General features: G+C 40.4%; 1 protein-coding gene across 1 annotated transcript in view; it reads right to left on the reverse strand.

Moving 5' to 3' along the window:
* si:ch211-158d24.2 (multiple epidermal growth factor-like domains protein 9) overlaps nucleotides 1-16,514 on the reverse strand; it is a 66,435-nt gene that overhangs the window by 40,389 nt on the left and 9,532 nt on the right. The window contains exon 2 of the mRNA XM_061729690.1: nucleotides 16,168-16,372. Within this exon, the coding sequence (XP_061585674.1) occupies nucleotides 16,168-16,372 (205 nt within the window). The remainder of the gene's footprint in view (nucleotides 1-16,167; nucleotides 16,373-16,514) is intronic.

Consider the following 16,514-nt stretch of genomic DNA (forward strand, 5'->3'; position numbering starts at 1 on the left):
TGGCTATTCCTGAGGCCGAGTATACAAGGAGACACTGGAGATTAGATCCGCTGTTGCTTATGGACGAGAACTTTCACACACACATTTCTACACATATTAAAACATTTTTAAACATTAACAAAACACCAGATGTGTCCAATAAAACGGTTTGGGAAGCAATGAAAGCCTATTTAAGAGGGGAAATCATATAATTTGCAGCATATAAAAAGAGGTGTTCAAGGCAGAAACAGACTGACATAGCTAACCGGATTTTAAATATAGATACAGTATTCAAATTCACCCTCTCCTGAATTGTACAAGGAACGCTTGGGACTTCAGACGGAATTTAATCTTCTTACTTCTCACTTAGTCGAAAGACAGCTACTTAGGACTAAAAGCTACTTTTATGAACATGGTGAAAAAACAGGCAAACTCCTGGCCAATCAACTGCGTGGGTTGAGAGCGAAGCAACTTATTGCTGGTGTACGGACAGATAAGGGAGGTGTAACTTCCGACCAGAAACTGCTCAACGACAAGTTTAGAACTTTCTACTCCAATTTATACACTTCGGATTGCACAACAGATTTAAATGTCATGGAAAACTTTTTTAATAGCCTTGATTTACCGTCTCTCTCTCAAGATCAGAAGAATAATCTCGATGCCCCCATTACTCAGGATGAAATTTCAGCTGCAATTTCATCTATGCAGTCGGGTAAATCACCCGGACCTGATGGGCTTCCTTCAGATTTTTTCAAAAAATTTTCTGTTGAATTGTCCCCTTTTCTATGCTTGGTGCTCTCTGACACCTTTCACTCAGGTGCTCTCCCTCCTTCATTTAACCAAGCTTGCATTTCGATGTTGCTGAAAAAAGGTAAAGACCCACTAGAATGTGCCTCGTATAGGCCAATATCACTACTTAAAGCAGCACAACGTAACTTTCAGCTTTTGTTGAGTTTGGCGGGTCCTTTGGACAAAAGCGGTAGTGCTTTACCAGTAATATGGAAGGGTTCCTACCATGCTCCTCAAAGTTACATAGTGCCAGTGAAGGCAATACAGACCCCTCAGACCATGACAGAGGTGTCATTAAACCTGTTGTTAGTTGATGTGCCATCACAATGATTCTGGAAATATGATATTAAGGTGGAAAAGTTACGTAGTGTCGCTTTAACACAGATGTAAAGATCCTGGCCAAGGTCTTGGCCCACAGATTGGAAGATATTCTTCCTTCTGTGATATCCCCTGATCAAACCGGATTTATGAAAGGACGCCACTCATTCTACAATATCCGTCGACTATTCAACATTTTATATTCCACAAATCATACAGACCCAGAGTGCCTCGCCTCTATGGATGCCGAGAAGGCGTTTGATAGAGTTGAGTGGAATTACTTATTCACGACACTTGGGAAATTTGGTTTCGGTCCGGCCTTCTCTTCTTGGATTAAAATACTGTACTCGTGTCCTTCTGCTTCTGTTTTGACCAATAGCCACTCCTCAGAATTTTTTAATTTATATCGTGGAACCCGACAGGGGTGCCCACTAAGCCCTCTCCTTTTCGCGCTTGCTATTGAGCCTCTTGCGATCGCCTTGCGTGGCAACAGGAAGATACGAGGGATATGGAGGGCAGGAGTTGAGCGCAAGGTCTCGTTGTATGCGGACGACTTACTTTTGTTTGTCTCAAAGCCTGCCTCCTCTCTACAAGAGGCCCTTTCTGTGTTGGAGATTTTTAGTCAGTTTTCAGGATATAAACCCAATTTAAATAAAAGCGAACTATTCCCTATTAATAAAAGAGCCCTCAAACTTAATTTTGCAGATTTCCCATTGAAGGTGGTGAAAGATCACTTCAACTATCTTGGGATATGTGTAACTAGAGACCTTAAAGATTTATTTAAATCAAATTTTCTCACTCTATTAAATCAGGCGGAAAACACTTTATCTAAATGGTCTCCTTTGTCTTTGTCTATGATTGGAAGGATAAATTAAATTAAAATGACGTTGCTTCCAAAGTTTTTGTATCTATTTCAGTGTCTCCCGATTCTCGTCCCAAAATCTTTTTTTATGGCCCTTGACTCTTTATTAACGTCCTATATTTGGAATGGTAAACGCCCACGGTTACGGAAGGCGTTTCTCCAGAGACCTAAGCAGGTGGGGGGAATGGCTCTGCCTAATTTCCAGTATTATTACTGGGCAGTGAATATTCAATGCTTGATGTACTGGATGCATTTCCATCTTGAACCCTCTCGCCCTGCTTGGGTGTCAATGGAGATGTGCGCAAGTAGCCCTGTTTCCTTGCCTGCTCTTTTGGGCGCTGCACTTCCACTTGCTTCAAGTATCCCGAAGGCTAATCCAGTGGTTAGACAATCCTTGCTAATTTGGGCCCAATTTAGGAGAAGTTTTGGACTGCAGTTATTCTCAATTCGAAGTCCAATTGCGGCCAACCATTTATTCGTCCCTTCTATGGTTGATAGCACATTTAAAATCTGGCACAAGAAAGGTTTGAGATGCTTCGAAGACCTTTATTCTGGTAATCATTTTACTTGTTTTTCTCAACTGACAGAAGACTTTGGTATTGCCAAAACCCATTTTTTTTTAGATTTTTACAAGTTAGGAATTACATACAGGGTGTTACACCTCAGTTCCCTCTGAAGCCTCAAGTCAATCCTCTTGATATTTTTTCTCTCTGTCAACCCCACAGCTAAAGGTACCATATCTAACCTATATAACCTTATTTCCAAACTACACTGCTCCTCAATGGCTGTTATAAAAACGACTTGGGAACAAGACCTGAACTACACTTTTACTGATGATATATGGGACTCAGTACTTGATCGGATTCACTCTTCGTCCTTATGTTCCCGACACGCACTTTTGCAATTCAAAGTAGTGCATCGCACCCATATATCAAAAACTAAACTGGCTCGAATGTATCCTGAAGTTGATCCCACTTGTGACAAATGTAAAAATGAACCTGCTTCACTTTATCATATGTATTGGTCGTGTCCCTCTTTAGGTAACTTTTGGACCTCAGTTTTCCAAATAATGTCTGAGACCATTTGTCACCAAATTGAGCCGAATCCTCTGACTGCCATTTTTTGAATTGCTCCAGACTTGGATTTGCCCAAAGCTAAACTCAGGGTTCTGGCTTTTGCTTCCTTATTGGCTCGACGAGGTATCACACTTAAATGGAAGGAGTCTACACCTCCTTCTGTCTCGCACTGGCTCAAAGAAATAATGCTGTGCATGAATCTGGAGAAAATTAGATATACTATCCGAGGTTCAGAGAATACATTTTACAGATTGTGGCGCCCCTTCTTGGCATTTTTTGAGAAACCCACAACGGTAGTCTTGGAGTAGCTTCGACCCCCCCCCCCCCTCCCTTTTTTTATTTTATTTTTTATTACCTTTTTTTTATGCACTTGTTTATTTAAATAAACTTAATGTTTTATTTAGTTTCTAACTCATTCAATTGTCTGTAACTTTGCTATGCTTGATTCTTATATCATAATGCTGTGTTTATTTCTTATGGTCAGCTGGTGTTGTTTGTCCATGTTTGGGCAACGAGGTGTGTTGTGGTCTGGGTGGGGACGGATAAAGAGGAAAAAAGAAAAAACCTTCCTGTAAAGTTAATGTTTTATTCTTGACTTTTCGTTAATAAAAAGACCTTTGAAAGAAAGAATCGGAAAATGGATCTTTTCAACACAGGCCTAATACATATACACATATATCATCGATAAAGGTTAAAGTTAAAACATGGTACTAATATACATGTAGAATGTTTTGTAAAACTTCTTTACAAACAATCCCCTCAGCAGCTGCCCTAAATAAACAACTGTTGAGACGGATAAAGTCACAAATACATGTCAGTTAATGTCATACCCCCACCCGAGGAATTTGGGAAAGGTGTACGGACATTTTCCATCATGTGATTGTTAGACCTGCTGCAGACAGAATGCCATATCAGCTAGCATTAGGGCAAAATCTAATTAGAGCTGTTAAGAAATGGAGCACGATTACATGTCACGGGGCTTTAAAGAGCTGTTAACCCTGAAGGAATTTTATTAGTGTGGGCCTCAGTGGAGAGCAGAATGGTCGTACTTGGTTGGAAGAGTCTGACACTCACTGACACCAACAATCTAACATACACACCGGCGCTTCCTCTCCGATTTACTTAAATCATTAGTCCAAATGACTGCCCTGCCTAAAACTGGAAGAGTGGAAGAGAGAGCCCTGTTGACATCTGAACTACGTACGTCACTCAAGTATTCAACACAATTCAATTCAATTTTATTTAAATAGCGTCTATTACAACAGAAGTTGTCTCTAGGTCTTTCCAGAGACCAGAAGCAATTATTACATAAACACAACATAGGGCTGGGCGATTTTGGACAAAAATAAAATCCAGATTTTTTTCTCTGAAAACCCGATTTTCGATTTCGATTTTTTTGGTTAAACTACAAAAGACAATGGAATAAATTGTTTCAAATATTTTATCTTTATTTTTAAAGAAAAATAGCAAACAAATTTCCCTATTGGGAATGAAGTGCAATTGAAAGATACTGTAAATCCTCCTTGAGTTTAGTAAAGTGACAACATTTACAATTTTCTTGACCAAACAAAGATGACTAGACGAGATCTGTCTGTAATGCAGCCAGCTGCAGAAAAGGAAAATTGATTTTCTGATTTTCCTTTTTTAACATCGATTTTGATTAATAAATCCGATTTAGATTTAAAATCGATTAATCGCACAGCCCTAACACAACATAGACAATGGCAGGTAAAAATCCCTTGGTGGGATTTACCTGCCATCTAGTCCAAAACCGTCTAGTCCATGTGCTGCTGGATAGCACCCCCTTTATTTGTCTATGTTAACCAGCATTCGGCCTTGTTTTCATCAGCAGAGCGAGCAGTTTTGGTCATAATCAAAAAGAATGATGGATGGTTTCAAATAAAAAGAGTATGTAAAGTAGATTTTCCTCACAACGTCATCACATCTTTGTAAAATGTAATTAACAACAATATTTCTGGTTTTCTTATTTTTCCCTGCTGTAGTTTTAGCCAAGCTGGAGAGTGCAGCAGCTGCTTGAAACATTATTGTTACCGGATGTCGACACTCGTATCGTTATCATTTGTTTTAATACCTTTTATTTTGTCTTTTTCAAGTTACACAGAAAGAAAAGAAAAAAAAATAATAATAATACAAATAAAAAATGATAGTAACAATTAAAACATAACTTCCTGGGGGAGATGTAATATTTTGCCATTCTTTTCTTTCCCTTCTTTAAGGGCATGGCTGGGATTTGACCTTAAATGTAGACCATTTTTGCCACTTTTGAGCAAAATCCCTTCCTCTAATTCTCAAACAAAAAGTCAATTTTTCCATGGCGTATATTTCTTCAACAATGTCGAGCCATTGTCTCAGTTCTGGGGGATCGCTTCTCATCCAGAGTCTTGTCAGGGCCTTTTTAGCAGCAACAGTCAATATTTTGAAGAGGTAGATGTCTCTTTCCAATTACTTCAACAGGGATAAGTCCCAGATATACAGTCCATGGGTCTTTAGGTATTCTTAGATTTAGAATTATTATTTTTGGACATGTTCAAAATATATGAGAATGATTGGCTACTACATGATCACACCCTCGCCAACAATTCTGTTGTTGTTGTGTATCGTTATCATTTTTGATTTGAAAAGCTTTTAGCAATAGCTTAAGCAGCAAGATTGATGCACTTCAGCAGCCCTGTGTGGGGATTACTGCTTTATTTGTGCTATTATTATAGTCACAAAACCCTGAAAACACATGTGGAAGTGAGTTGGAGCTGTTGTGACATGTTTGCTTTGAGGAGACAGTCACACAGTTTGTCTAAGGGCAGCGTTATGTAACTGCAGCACAACACGCAGCTCAGACCGAGCTCACACTGCACTTTTCTCTGCTACACTCACTCTGTTATTACAACATTTGCTTTCTGCTGCAAACTCATTCTGAGCTTTAGCAAGTCCCATGTGTTTCTGAGTCACTGTTTGCATCGTATTTGTTTGAATAGTTTACTAAATATAGATGGTGTGACATCACAAGAAGATATTTCCAACTTGTTGGCAATAATGGAAAGCCTATTTTCAGCCATGTAAAATATCATTTTATATCCATCATGAATCTACATAAGAAACATTAGAGGACATGCTTTTCCAGCCCTCGTGTTACTGATTAACTGGCCTTCCAACAGCATGGATGGTAATGGTGCGACTTCTGGCCGGTGAACAGAGATGCAAACACCACAATAGTCTGTTTTTGTGCGTTTGTGGCGTGAACTATTTTTGTGCTTTACCAAACAGTGTTTTTGAATGTCAGAGATGTGGACTAAGATGGCACAGAGTAAACGTAAAAGCAACCTAAGGAATGAAGGACAAAACTAAAAAGTTGGTCAGTATGAAAGAAGTTGTTCATACTGTGATTCTTTCAGCCCCGTTGGAAAAAAAGAGCTCATAGGGGTTTTGTATGTTGACACTTGATGGTAGAGTGACAATTTCACAGTTTGAAAATAAGATAATCAAACAAAATACATATTACCTGGGGAAATAATGATAGGGCCACAAAAGTCAGATAATAACTGACTAATGGAAACCCGTCTTAAACTCTGATCACCTGAAGGATCTCTGCATAGGAGGGTGTGAACTACAGTCTCCTGGTTTTTGAAAGGCTTGCCTCTATATGCCTGCAGGTCATGCATAATTTAGACGTTTGTGGTTGTTTTGTCATTGATTTTTATTATCTTTTGGTTATCAAACTTGATGCTTTATTCTTATGGGATTTGTGCACACAACGTCAGACGATCTCAGACAGCTTGCTTCTACTACAAATGCTAAAGTTTTATATATATATATACATACATATATATATATATATATATATATATATATATATATATATATATACACACACACACACACACACACACACACACACACACACACACACACACACACACACACACACACACACACACACACACACACACACACACACACACACACACACACACACACACACACACACACACACACACACACACACACACACACACAGGACTGTCTCAGAAAATTAGAATATTGTGATAAAGTTCTTTATTTTCTGTAATGTAATTAAAAAAACAAAAATGTCATACATTCTGGATTCATTACAAATCAACTGGAATATTGCAGGTATTTTATTATTATGGTTTACAGATTAAGATTCCCAGAATATTCTAATTTTTTGAGATAGGATATTTGAGTTTTCTTAAGCTGTAAGCCATGATCAGCAATATTAAAATAATAAAAGCATTGCAATATTTCAGTTGATTTGTAATGAATCCAGAATGTATGACATTTTTGCATTACAGAAAATAAAGGACTTTATCACAATATTCTAATTTTCTGAGACAGTCCTGTATATGCCTGCAGGTCATGCATAATTTAGACATTTGTGGTTGTTTTGTCATTGATTTTTCTTATCTTTTGCTTATCAAACTTGATGCTTTACGCTTATGGGATTTGTGCACACAACGTCAGACGATCTCAGACAGCTTGTTTTGTACTACAAATGCTTAAGTTATATATATATATATATATATATATATATATATATAATATATAATATATAATATATATGCTGACCATGGTAAGAATACTCAAGCTGCTGTTATCACCCTGGATCAGTTTGGGTTTGGAGTGAACTTTAAGTTAAGTGGGTTAAGATGATTTATTCTAATCCTGTCTCTGCGGTTGTTACCAATATGGATAGATCTCGACCATTTAATTTGCAGCAAGGTGTAAGGCAGGGTGATCCCCCTCTCCCCACTTCTTTTTAATATTGCACCGGAGCCTCTTGCAATAAGAATCAGGTGCCACTTCAATACCCTTCATGGAATTACATTTGGTAAAGTTGAAAGCTTTGTTAATGTATATGCCAACCTGCCATTGTTTATGTAATAACTGCTCGGGGGTCATGTTCATGTTCTGGGTCTCTGGAAAGCGTCTAGAGACAACTTTTGTTGTATTAGACGCTATATAAATAAAATTGAATTGAATTGAATTATAAGCTGACGATCTATGAATCTATCTGATCCAAAAGTATCAATCCCTAATCTTCTAAACTGTATTAATTCATTCGGTACACTTTGAGGATATACAATCAGCTGCAACAAAAGTGAACACTTCTGAAAAACACCCTGTGTCCGGTTTTCTTAAAATCCGTACCATTTAAAATAGTCACCATCCACACAACACATCTTTGTCTTAAGATATCTGGAAAACCACAACTTTTAATTAAACTTAATTTCTGTGACATGCTGCAGAGATTAAAAGACAATATTAGGTGCTGGAATCTGATTGCTCTTTCTCTAATTTAAAAATGGTAGCATGTCCAAGGTTCCTATATTCTTTTCAGAAGCTCCCTGTATTCTTACCCTCCTCTTTCTTTAAACAATTAGACTCCATTATACTCTTGCTTGTTTGGGCAAATACGTCTCCTCGCATTTCCAAATTACATCTGCAGAAAAGATGCAGCTAATGGTGGCTTTGTCTTCCTGTACTTGAGCATTATTACTGGGCTGCAAACACGAGAGCTTTTGTTCTCTGATGAGGGCTGGCCTGACAAATGCCCACGTCGGTTAAATATCAATCTCTGGAACATCTCTCCCTGCATTTCTTTTTCTCACCCACAAAGCCTTCCATTGACTCTCTTGTTTGTAATGATATTTTAAGAAATTCCATGAGAATTATGAGTCAAGTCCAAACGTTCCTCTGCCCACTCTGCAGACCATTTCAACACACATACCAACAGCAGACAATCGTCTGTTTCAACCTGCATCAATGGGTGCAGTATTTCTTGATTGAAGAAAAAGAGGGCTCTGCAATGTCAAGTTTTTATATATTGACAATAAATTTGCCTCATTTGTCCAGCTTCAAGGCCAATTTGATCTTCCCCAGTCACATTTTTACTTTTACTTGCAGGTCAGACACTTGGAAAGCTCAGTGACGCAGAAGAATCACACTTTTTATGATTTACTTCAAACCCAGATACCAAATGCTTGGTCTCCTGCTTTGTCGCCTATTATGGCACCAACTAATACACATCACCTTAGAGAGGCGTGGGCTAAACAACTGGGAATCCTGTCATTCGCATTGTGGACAGAGGCTTTGTCTTGCATAAATAGTTGTTCAATCAACTCCAGATACAATACTCCTCCAATGCAACGTTATCCATAGGTTGCATTACTCAAAAACCAGGTTGAATAAAATATATAAGACATGCTAACCCCTCTGTGATAGGTGTGTTGCTGCAGAGGGCTCCCTAGCACATTTGTTTTGGCAATGCCCAAGGTTAAACAGCCTCCTGGGGGAAATATCTGATTGGCTTTCAAAAGATATCAAATTGACCTTCAACCTGAATGTAGTTTGGCAATATTTGGATGTTCTGACAAAACAAGTTTTACTTTCCTCCCACCTTAAACAGGCTTTAAAGATTGCTTAACTGGAAATATTAAACTGGTTTATTCTTGTTTTTCTTATGTCGCATGTCATACTGTGCTGAAAACTTATAAATGAAGTACAATCGACAAAACAATAAATTAAAAACAATCTGTGCTACCATCTCCTTTATTACTTCTTTGATTACAGTTTTTCACAATTGTTTAAACACATTTATTGGAACATCAGACACAATGTGCACAACCTGAAACTCATGTTTCAGGTGGCTGAACCAATCCTGCTGAACTCCAAGCACATTTACTGCTCTAAACTCAAATTCCCATTCCATACCACACATTTCTCACAAAACTACACACAATTCCCAATATCCTGCACACTCTTCCTGGATTCCCTCTCTTGCTGTTCACACAGAACACACAGTCAATCACATTTCTAAACTCCAAAGGCTGTTGTGCAATATGCAATCAGAAATTTGCCATTGAATTCATATTCATTGATGAAGCGGGGTTCAACCTTGTAAAAAGAAGGCGCCGAGGGAGGAATATCATTGGCCAGCGTGCCATCACAGAGGTCCCTGGCCAACGTGGAGGGAACATCACAATGTGTGCTGCCATCAATCACCACGGCCTCCTCCATCACCAGGCCACCTTTGGCCCCTACAACACTGCACTTCTTCTAGCATTCATGGACCTGGACCTGGGCTCTACAATATCATTGTCCAGACAGACCAGATGGAGGACACAGAGGTGGTCAGGTTCGTTGTTATCTGGGACAATGTCAGTTTCCACCGGGCTGCTCTGGTCCGTGACTGGTTCAGGGTCCATCCAGAAGTTGATGTTGATATCTCCCTCCATACTCTCCCTTCCTCAACCCAATTGAGGAGTTTTTCTCTGCCTGGAGATGGAAGGTATACGAGAGAAATCCTCAGACACGGATCCCACTGCTGCAGGCCATGGAGGATGCATGTGGCCATGTCACTGCTGAGGCCTTGCAAGGCTTCATGCAGCATTGTAGGAGATTCTTCCCCCGCTGCTCTGCCAGGGAGATCATCGCTTGCGACGTGGATGAGGTTCTGTGGCCAGCCAGGGATGAAAGGCAGGATGCATCCTAATACTTTTGTTCTGTTTCTATTTTCTGTCAAGTTTTCATACTATAGTGTCTTCCATTCTGCACATCAGTGTTCAGTGGGTGCTTAGAAATGTCTACTCAAATGATGTATGTGTTTGGCATTTGAGAAGGAAATACCATTTAGTGAAGAGTTAACACTGTTTTGAAGATAGAGTGTGCTTTTGCAAGAGAAGTGTAGGATTTTGCATTTTGTGTGTGAGTTTTGTCATTTTTGTTTAGAGTTTTGAGAAAGTGAGGTAGTCTATCAGGAAATGTGTTTAAACAATTGTGAAAAACTATAATGCCATGCTTGTCAGGTCTCTGAGTATTGGTGGTCTGTCTAATATTGTTGTGGTTTTATTCTACAGGACTGTCTCAGAAAATTTGAATATTGTGATAAAGGTCTTTATTTTCTGTAATGCAATTAAAAAAAACAAAAATGTCATACATTCTGGATTCATTACAAATCAACTGAAATATTGCAATTATTTTAATATTGCTGATTACGGCTTACCGTTTAAGATTAAGATTCCCAGAATATTCAAATTTTTTGAGATAGGATATTTGAGTTTTCTTAAGCTGTAAACCATGATCAGCAATATTAAAATAATAAAAGACTTGCAATATTTCAGTTGATTTGTAATGAATCCAGAATGTATGACATTTTTGTTTTTGTAATTGCATTACAGAAAATCACAATATTCAAATTTTCTGAGACAGCCCTGTATATCAATATATTTAAAGGCACTCCATAGGTATTAGGGGAGATCTCGAAAGAACAGCTAAAAGCTGAGTGAAACGGAGGACGTTTGTCAACGGCCCATGGACCCTAGAGGAGCAAAGGGCTTAAGTCAAGTCATGGGTATTTCGTCTTTGCTGTTTTTCTTCTTTTTTTTTCTATAACCCAAACCTGTTCAGAACCTCATGGCTGTTTAAAGAGCTCCTTGGTCTTTCCAGTAGCCATGAATGCAACTAATGTCCAGACTGCTTTGACTCATTACTTAATGCGAAAGCAAGCTAAAGCAGCAAGCTGGGGGGTCGAAAAGCTGGTTAATCTGTGTAATTCACAGTGATGAACTCCTGATTGGGGGTAGGCTAGGCTAGTAGAGATATCAGACTCCAAATTAGGACTTTATATGTTTCTAAAATCCCCTGAGCCCCAATATAACCCTCTGGCTTCCAACTTCTCTAACGCCCCAGAGCCCCAGACAACAGCATCCTTCAAAATGTACAACTCACCCTGTGTTTCCCTTTAAGAACTACTCTTATTAGAATGCATGTATCTTATGTAAGCTTGTACCATGACGTGTTTTTAACATCATAACATGTATCCTCACTCCGCTCTGAACGCTGGCTCACCATGTTGAGAAGCAGCAGCATTCCTTTTCATGGCAACTGAAAGTACAGCTCCTATTTTTACCACGTTCCTAACCCACACATAAACCGCCCTCCCTCGGTCGCAGTCATTCCCACTTGAGGAGAAACTGCATGTTAGCTCTACTCTGTTCCTGTTTTTGCTTTGAATTGGAAAAGTAGTGCGATGAAGGAGCATTGTCATATGTTAAGTGAAGCCTGTTGGGTGAGTGCCTCCATCAATCTGCAGAATAACCATTCCACAGTGTTACAAAGACTGCGTTTACATGCAGTCTATAACCCTTTTAAAACCCGAATATTGGCAATAACCCACCAATAACCCCTTTGAATAACCCGAATTTGCTCATATTGGGGCTTTTAAAAACCCGAATATGACCCCTGGGTTACTCCTTTTAAAACCTGAATATTGGGTCATGTAAACGCCAAACGGAATATCCCCATCAAACGGAACAGGAATTTGTTTTCTGCGCACATGCACATGCCTGGCACGTTACTCAACACTAAATTATGCATTTTCCCATAATTTCAAGCGGAATGATATTAGCAAAACAAGAATATTTAAAGTGTATTTCAAATGCTTTATTGCTGCAATATTGCTGCAGAACAAAGAAAATGCTACATTTATTCTGGGCTACCTCACTCATCAGACAATCTAACAACAGAAAATAAAACATAGATAACAAAATAGATAACAAAAATAAATATAACCAAACTTTCTACACGCGTAGCAAAATACTGCATCATTTTTGCAAGAATATTCTAGCCACTCTCTGTTATCGAACCATGAGCTGCAAAAGGAACGCTTTACTCTTCCAAAAGATGATGGATACTTCTGTAAACACACTTGAAGTGGCTCCTCCATACCTAGGTCGTCGGGTGGGCCGGCGCCTGCTCTGGGTCATGGGGTGAAGGGAGGGGGGGCTGCGGCGGCAGCGACTTGGGCAGGAGTGAGCAGCAGGACGAGGTTACTGCTTGCTCCCCAGCAGCAGCTAAGCTAACTTCACGAAGTTCAAGTTGAGATCGAGTCTCTGCCTCATGACCACCGTTGTCTAACTTGCTGGCGTGGTTGTGCTTGAACCACTTTATTTTGTGTTAACGGTGCAGCAGAGAGCAGCGTCTTGCTGGTGCAGGTAACTGCGCGCTGGGCACAGATGAGTGACATACACTAAAGCCTGAATTATGGTTCCGCGTTAAATCGATGGCGTAGCCTACGGCCTAGGGTCTGCGTTGGTGTAACGCAGAACCATAAATAAGCCTTAGCGCGCACACACTTTTCAAGTTTTTTTTCGTCTTTTCAACTGAGCATGCAGACACATACTGAGGGTGCAATGCTTATGGACCCTCGTAGAACCGGGCCTGGCTCTGTTCACAAGGAATCCTGGTCTTTTGAGTCCAGGAAGTTCTTATAAACAGGGAGAAATGCAAGACCAGGAGGAGATTAATCACTTCATAAATGTAATGAAGGATTTGAACATTTCTGCATTTGTAGACTGTAGAAAGTACGGGGATAGCCAGATTTAAAAGAAGGTGAGAGAAAAGTTGCGCGAAGCAGCATTTGTTTTGAATTTGGATACAGGAAGAAGAAGCGGAAATGGCGGGAATTGCATCATCACGTTCTCCGTGCGTCACTGGTTTGATCCAGATATCCCAAATGATTAATTACCATGTAAACGGAATTTTCCCAATGTTTCAGTAACCGGAATATTAGCAATAACCCCAATTTTGACTGCATGTAAACATAGTCAATGAACCAAGAGTCCCTGAACATCTCTGCCGAGGGTTTGTGAAGAGAGCAACCCTAATTCACAGTAGACAGTCTAATTGGGCCTGCCAGACAACAGCAGTTCCTCTCCAAAGGTTAGTTATATAGGAAAATATCAAGGAGAGTATTGATTTTGGCCATGCTGCTGGTGTCGATGATGTCAGCACTCATGCAGTCCCTGCATATTGGCAAAAAACCTCACATGAATTCTGACGTCTCCCTTCTTACTCACGTGATATGGACATGCATCCGATCTAGAACCACACACCGAAGTTACAATCCCAATTTAGTAATCAGAATTCAGGATCAGATTTTAATTTTCCTGCTGTGAAAAACTAAGATATGAGGCACCTGGATGGAAAGATATCATCTGTAGTCCACTTGAGGCTGGTGTAAATGACTAAATGTAGTTCAAGCTGGACAGTTCTGCAGAATGTATTCTGAAATGCAAATTGTGATTTCAATTTTAATTGTAAATGCTCATGTGTGAAACTCCTATATAACTGCACTCTTCCAGCTAAAGCCTGATTTATGGTTCTGCGTTAAACCAACGTAGAGCTACACTGTTGCCGTGACGCCGTCATGAACCCGTCGGACTGCTCCGTCACTCCATTTCGCCGCGGTGCAATAGGGCTTGGTCACCACGGTGCATTCTGGGACGCGGTGGCCATGTTGGCAGCCTCGTGAGTGTAAACAAACCGCAGTGTAGTAGCAGTGTGGTAGCACCAAATGAACAGACGGAACGCAGAAAAAAGATGTTTAAATGCCGGAAAGGAACTGGAATTTACCGGGATACCTTAAACAAGGAAGCCAGGGAGCGGTATATGGAGAAAATAATGATTATTAACAGTCTGGATCCATATGAAATCCCTACTAAAGAGTGGAGCTCCTGGTCGGAGCTCCACTCTTTAGAAAGGATTTACTGCCGCAGTTCTGCACAACCCACGTCTTCGGCTACCTTGTTTAGGAGTGTTTGGCAGCTGCTTTGGTAAATGTTTGACTCGCCATGTGTTTCAATAAATTAGTATAATAGTACAACATACAGTACATGTTTTGTATTACTCTTACTTTTTTCTTTTTCTTCTTTGACTGCTATATTATGCTGAAGAGGCTCCGAGGCATGAGCAATATTATTCTTTTCCTCGTGAGATTATTTTTTTCCTCTGCAGCTACAAATAGAGTTTATATTTTTTCCTCAACAAACTAGTTTTATCTGAAGATTGGGGTTAATAGCACCGCAGAGAGCTGCCCAGCAACTGCGTTTAGCTGGAGAAGTGGGGAATAAAACCTGTGTTTTGATCGGACCCCGGTTTGTGTGAGTGTTTGTTTACTGTGGAAGTTTATGTTTGGTCGTTACAGCTGCCATTCAAGCGAGCAGACGACTCTTTTACTCTGTTACTCTTTTACTCTGTTATCTCAGATACTTGGCCTCCCTGGTTCTGCCTCCGAGCAGGAAAGCGGTGAAAAGTTAAACCATTAGCGATCTTTTCCCCACATCTGTTATTTGGAGCTGCTGCAGCCACAACACAGCAACGGGTTACCATGGTTACAGAATAACGGAAAGTAACGATTACAAGTACCGGTAGGCTAAGACAAAACGAAGAGGGAGCACGTCTGTACACAGTGCTCAGTGGTCTGAAGAGCAGCTCATGTAGCTTCCAGTATGACGGCTCCGCCAGGTGATGACGTCAAGACGACCAAGCCCTATACCCCCTCAGAGCACTAGTTGATACTTTGTTTAGCTTCCGGCTTTTCCGGTCACAGTGAATCAAAGAGTTAAGGACAACTATTGTGCAGAAAAGTTCACTACTGCTTCACGAACCGGAACTGGAAATGCGTTGCTACCAAACAAACCAATCACAGCCTCTCCGTCTGCGTTGGGTCGTAGTTCCATTTTTTGGGAGGTGCAGGTCAGGCTACGGAGAGACTCCCGCGTAGCCGCGTACCCTACGGCGTAGGCTCTGCATTGATTTAACGCAGAACCAGAATTCAGCCTTAAGATTTAAAAGCTGCACCTCATTACACAGAAACTCTGCAATTGGCTGCTGTGAGTAATTAAAACTGCACCAACGGACTTGTTGGATGCAGTGCAGCAGGAAGTAAACACAAGAAACACCTGGTAAACTGATGTTGACACAAATATGTTAGCAAACAGGAGTATATTTCCACATTAAACAGACTGCATGTTTAAAGTCACAACAAAAATGAAAGGTCACTATTGACTGTTCTTTTACCCAAATTTGATCTCATTCAGCTTCAAGAATCAACAGAGACTTTGGTCCCCTTCATTAGTTACTCATTTGTTTCTGGGCACCAAAAATATGATAAACATTGAAGCTATGCATGACCACAACCGCAGTCGATCAATCTGCCATGTTTCTGACTGAGGGGTCTTGAGATGGATCACAGAAATCATCCTTATTGCTTCCATAATCAATGCTCAGGAAACAGAGCAACATGGTTAGATGGAGGAACAGCCTGACCTGTCACAGAGGTGGTTCTCTGCACCGAAGGAGTCGCAGGAGCAGGGCAGGCAGCCGCTGGTGCCGTTGGTGAAGAATCCCTCCGCACAGTCCTCACACTGCAGGCCGGCGTAGCCTTGCAGACATAAACACTGACCCGTCCTGGGGTTGCAGTCGGTTGGGTCCAGAATCCCCTCGCTGCCACTGCTGCAGTTACACAGGCCGTCTGGGGGAAAGAGGGAAGGACAAGCATTAAAACAGTCAAAACGTAATGCAGGCTGTTTGTACTGTAAATGTGTCTCTTCCAGCACTTAAAGTAACTGGGAGGACCAATATTTCAAAGAACGGTGGTGAGAGTCAAGCAGAGC

This window comes from Cololabis saira, chromosome 9 (assembly GCF_033807715.1).
Source record: "Cololabis saira isolate AMF1-May2022 chromosome 9, fColSai1.1, whole genome shotgun sequence".
In the NCBI taxonomy this organism is placed as follows: domain Eukaryota; kingdom Metazoa; phylum Chordata; class Actinopteri; order Beloniformes; family Belonidae; genus Cololabis; species Cololabis saira.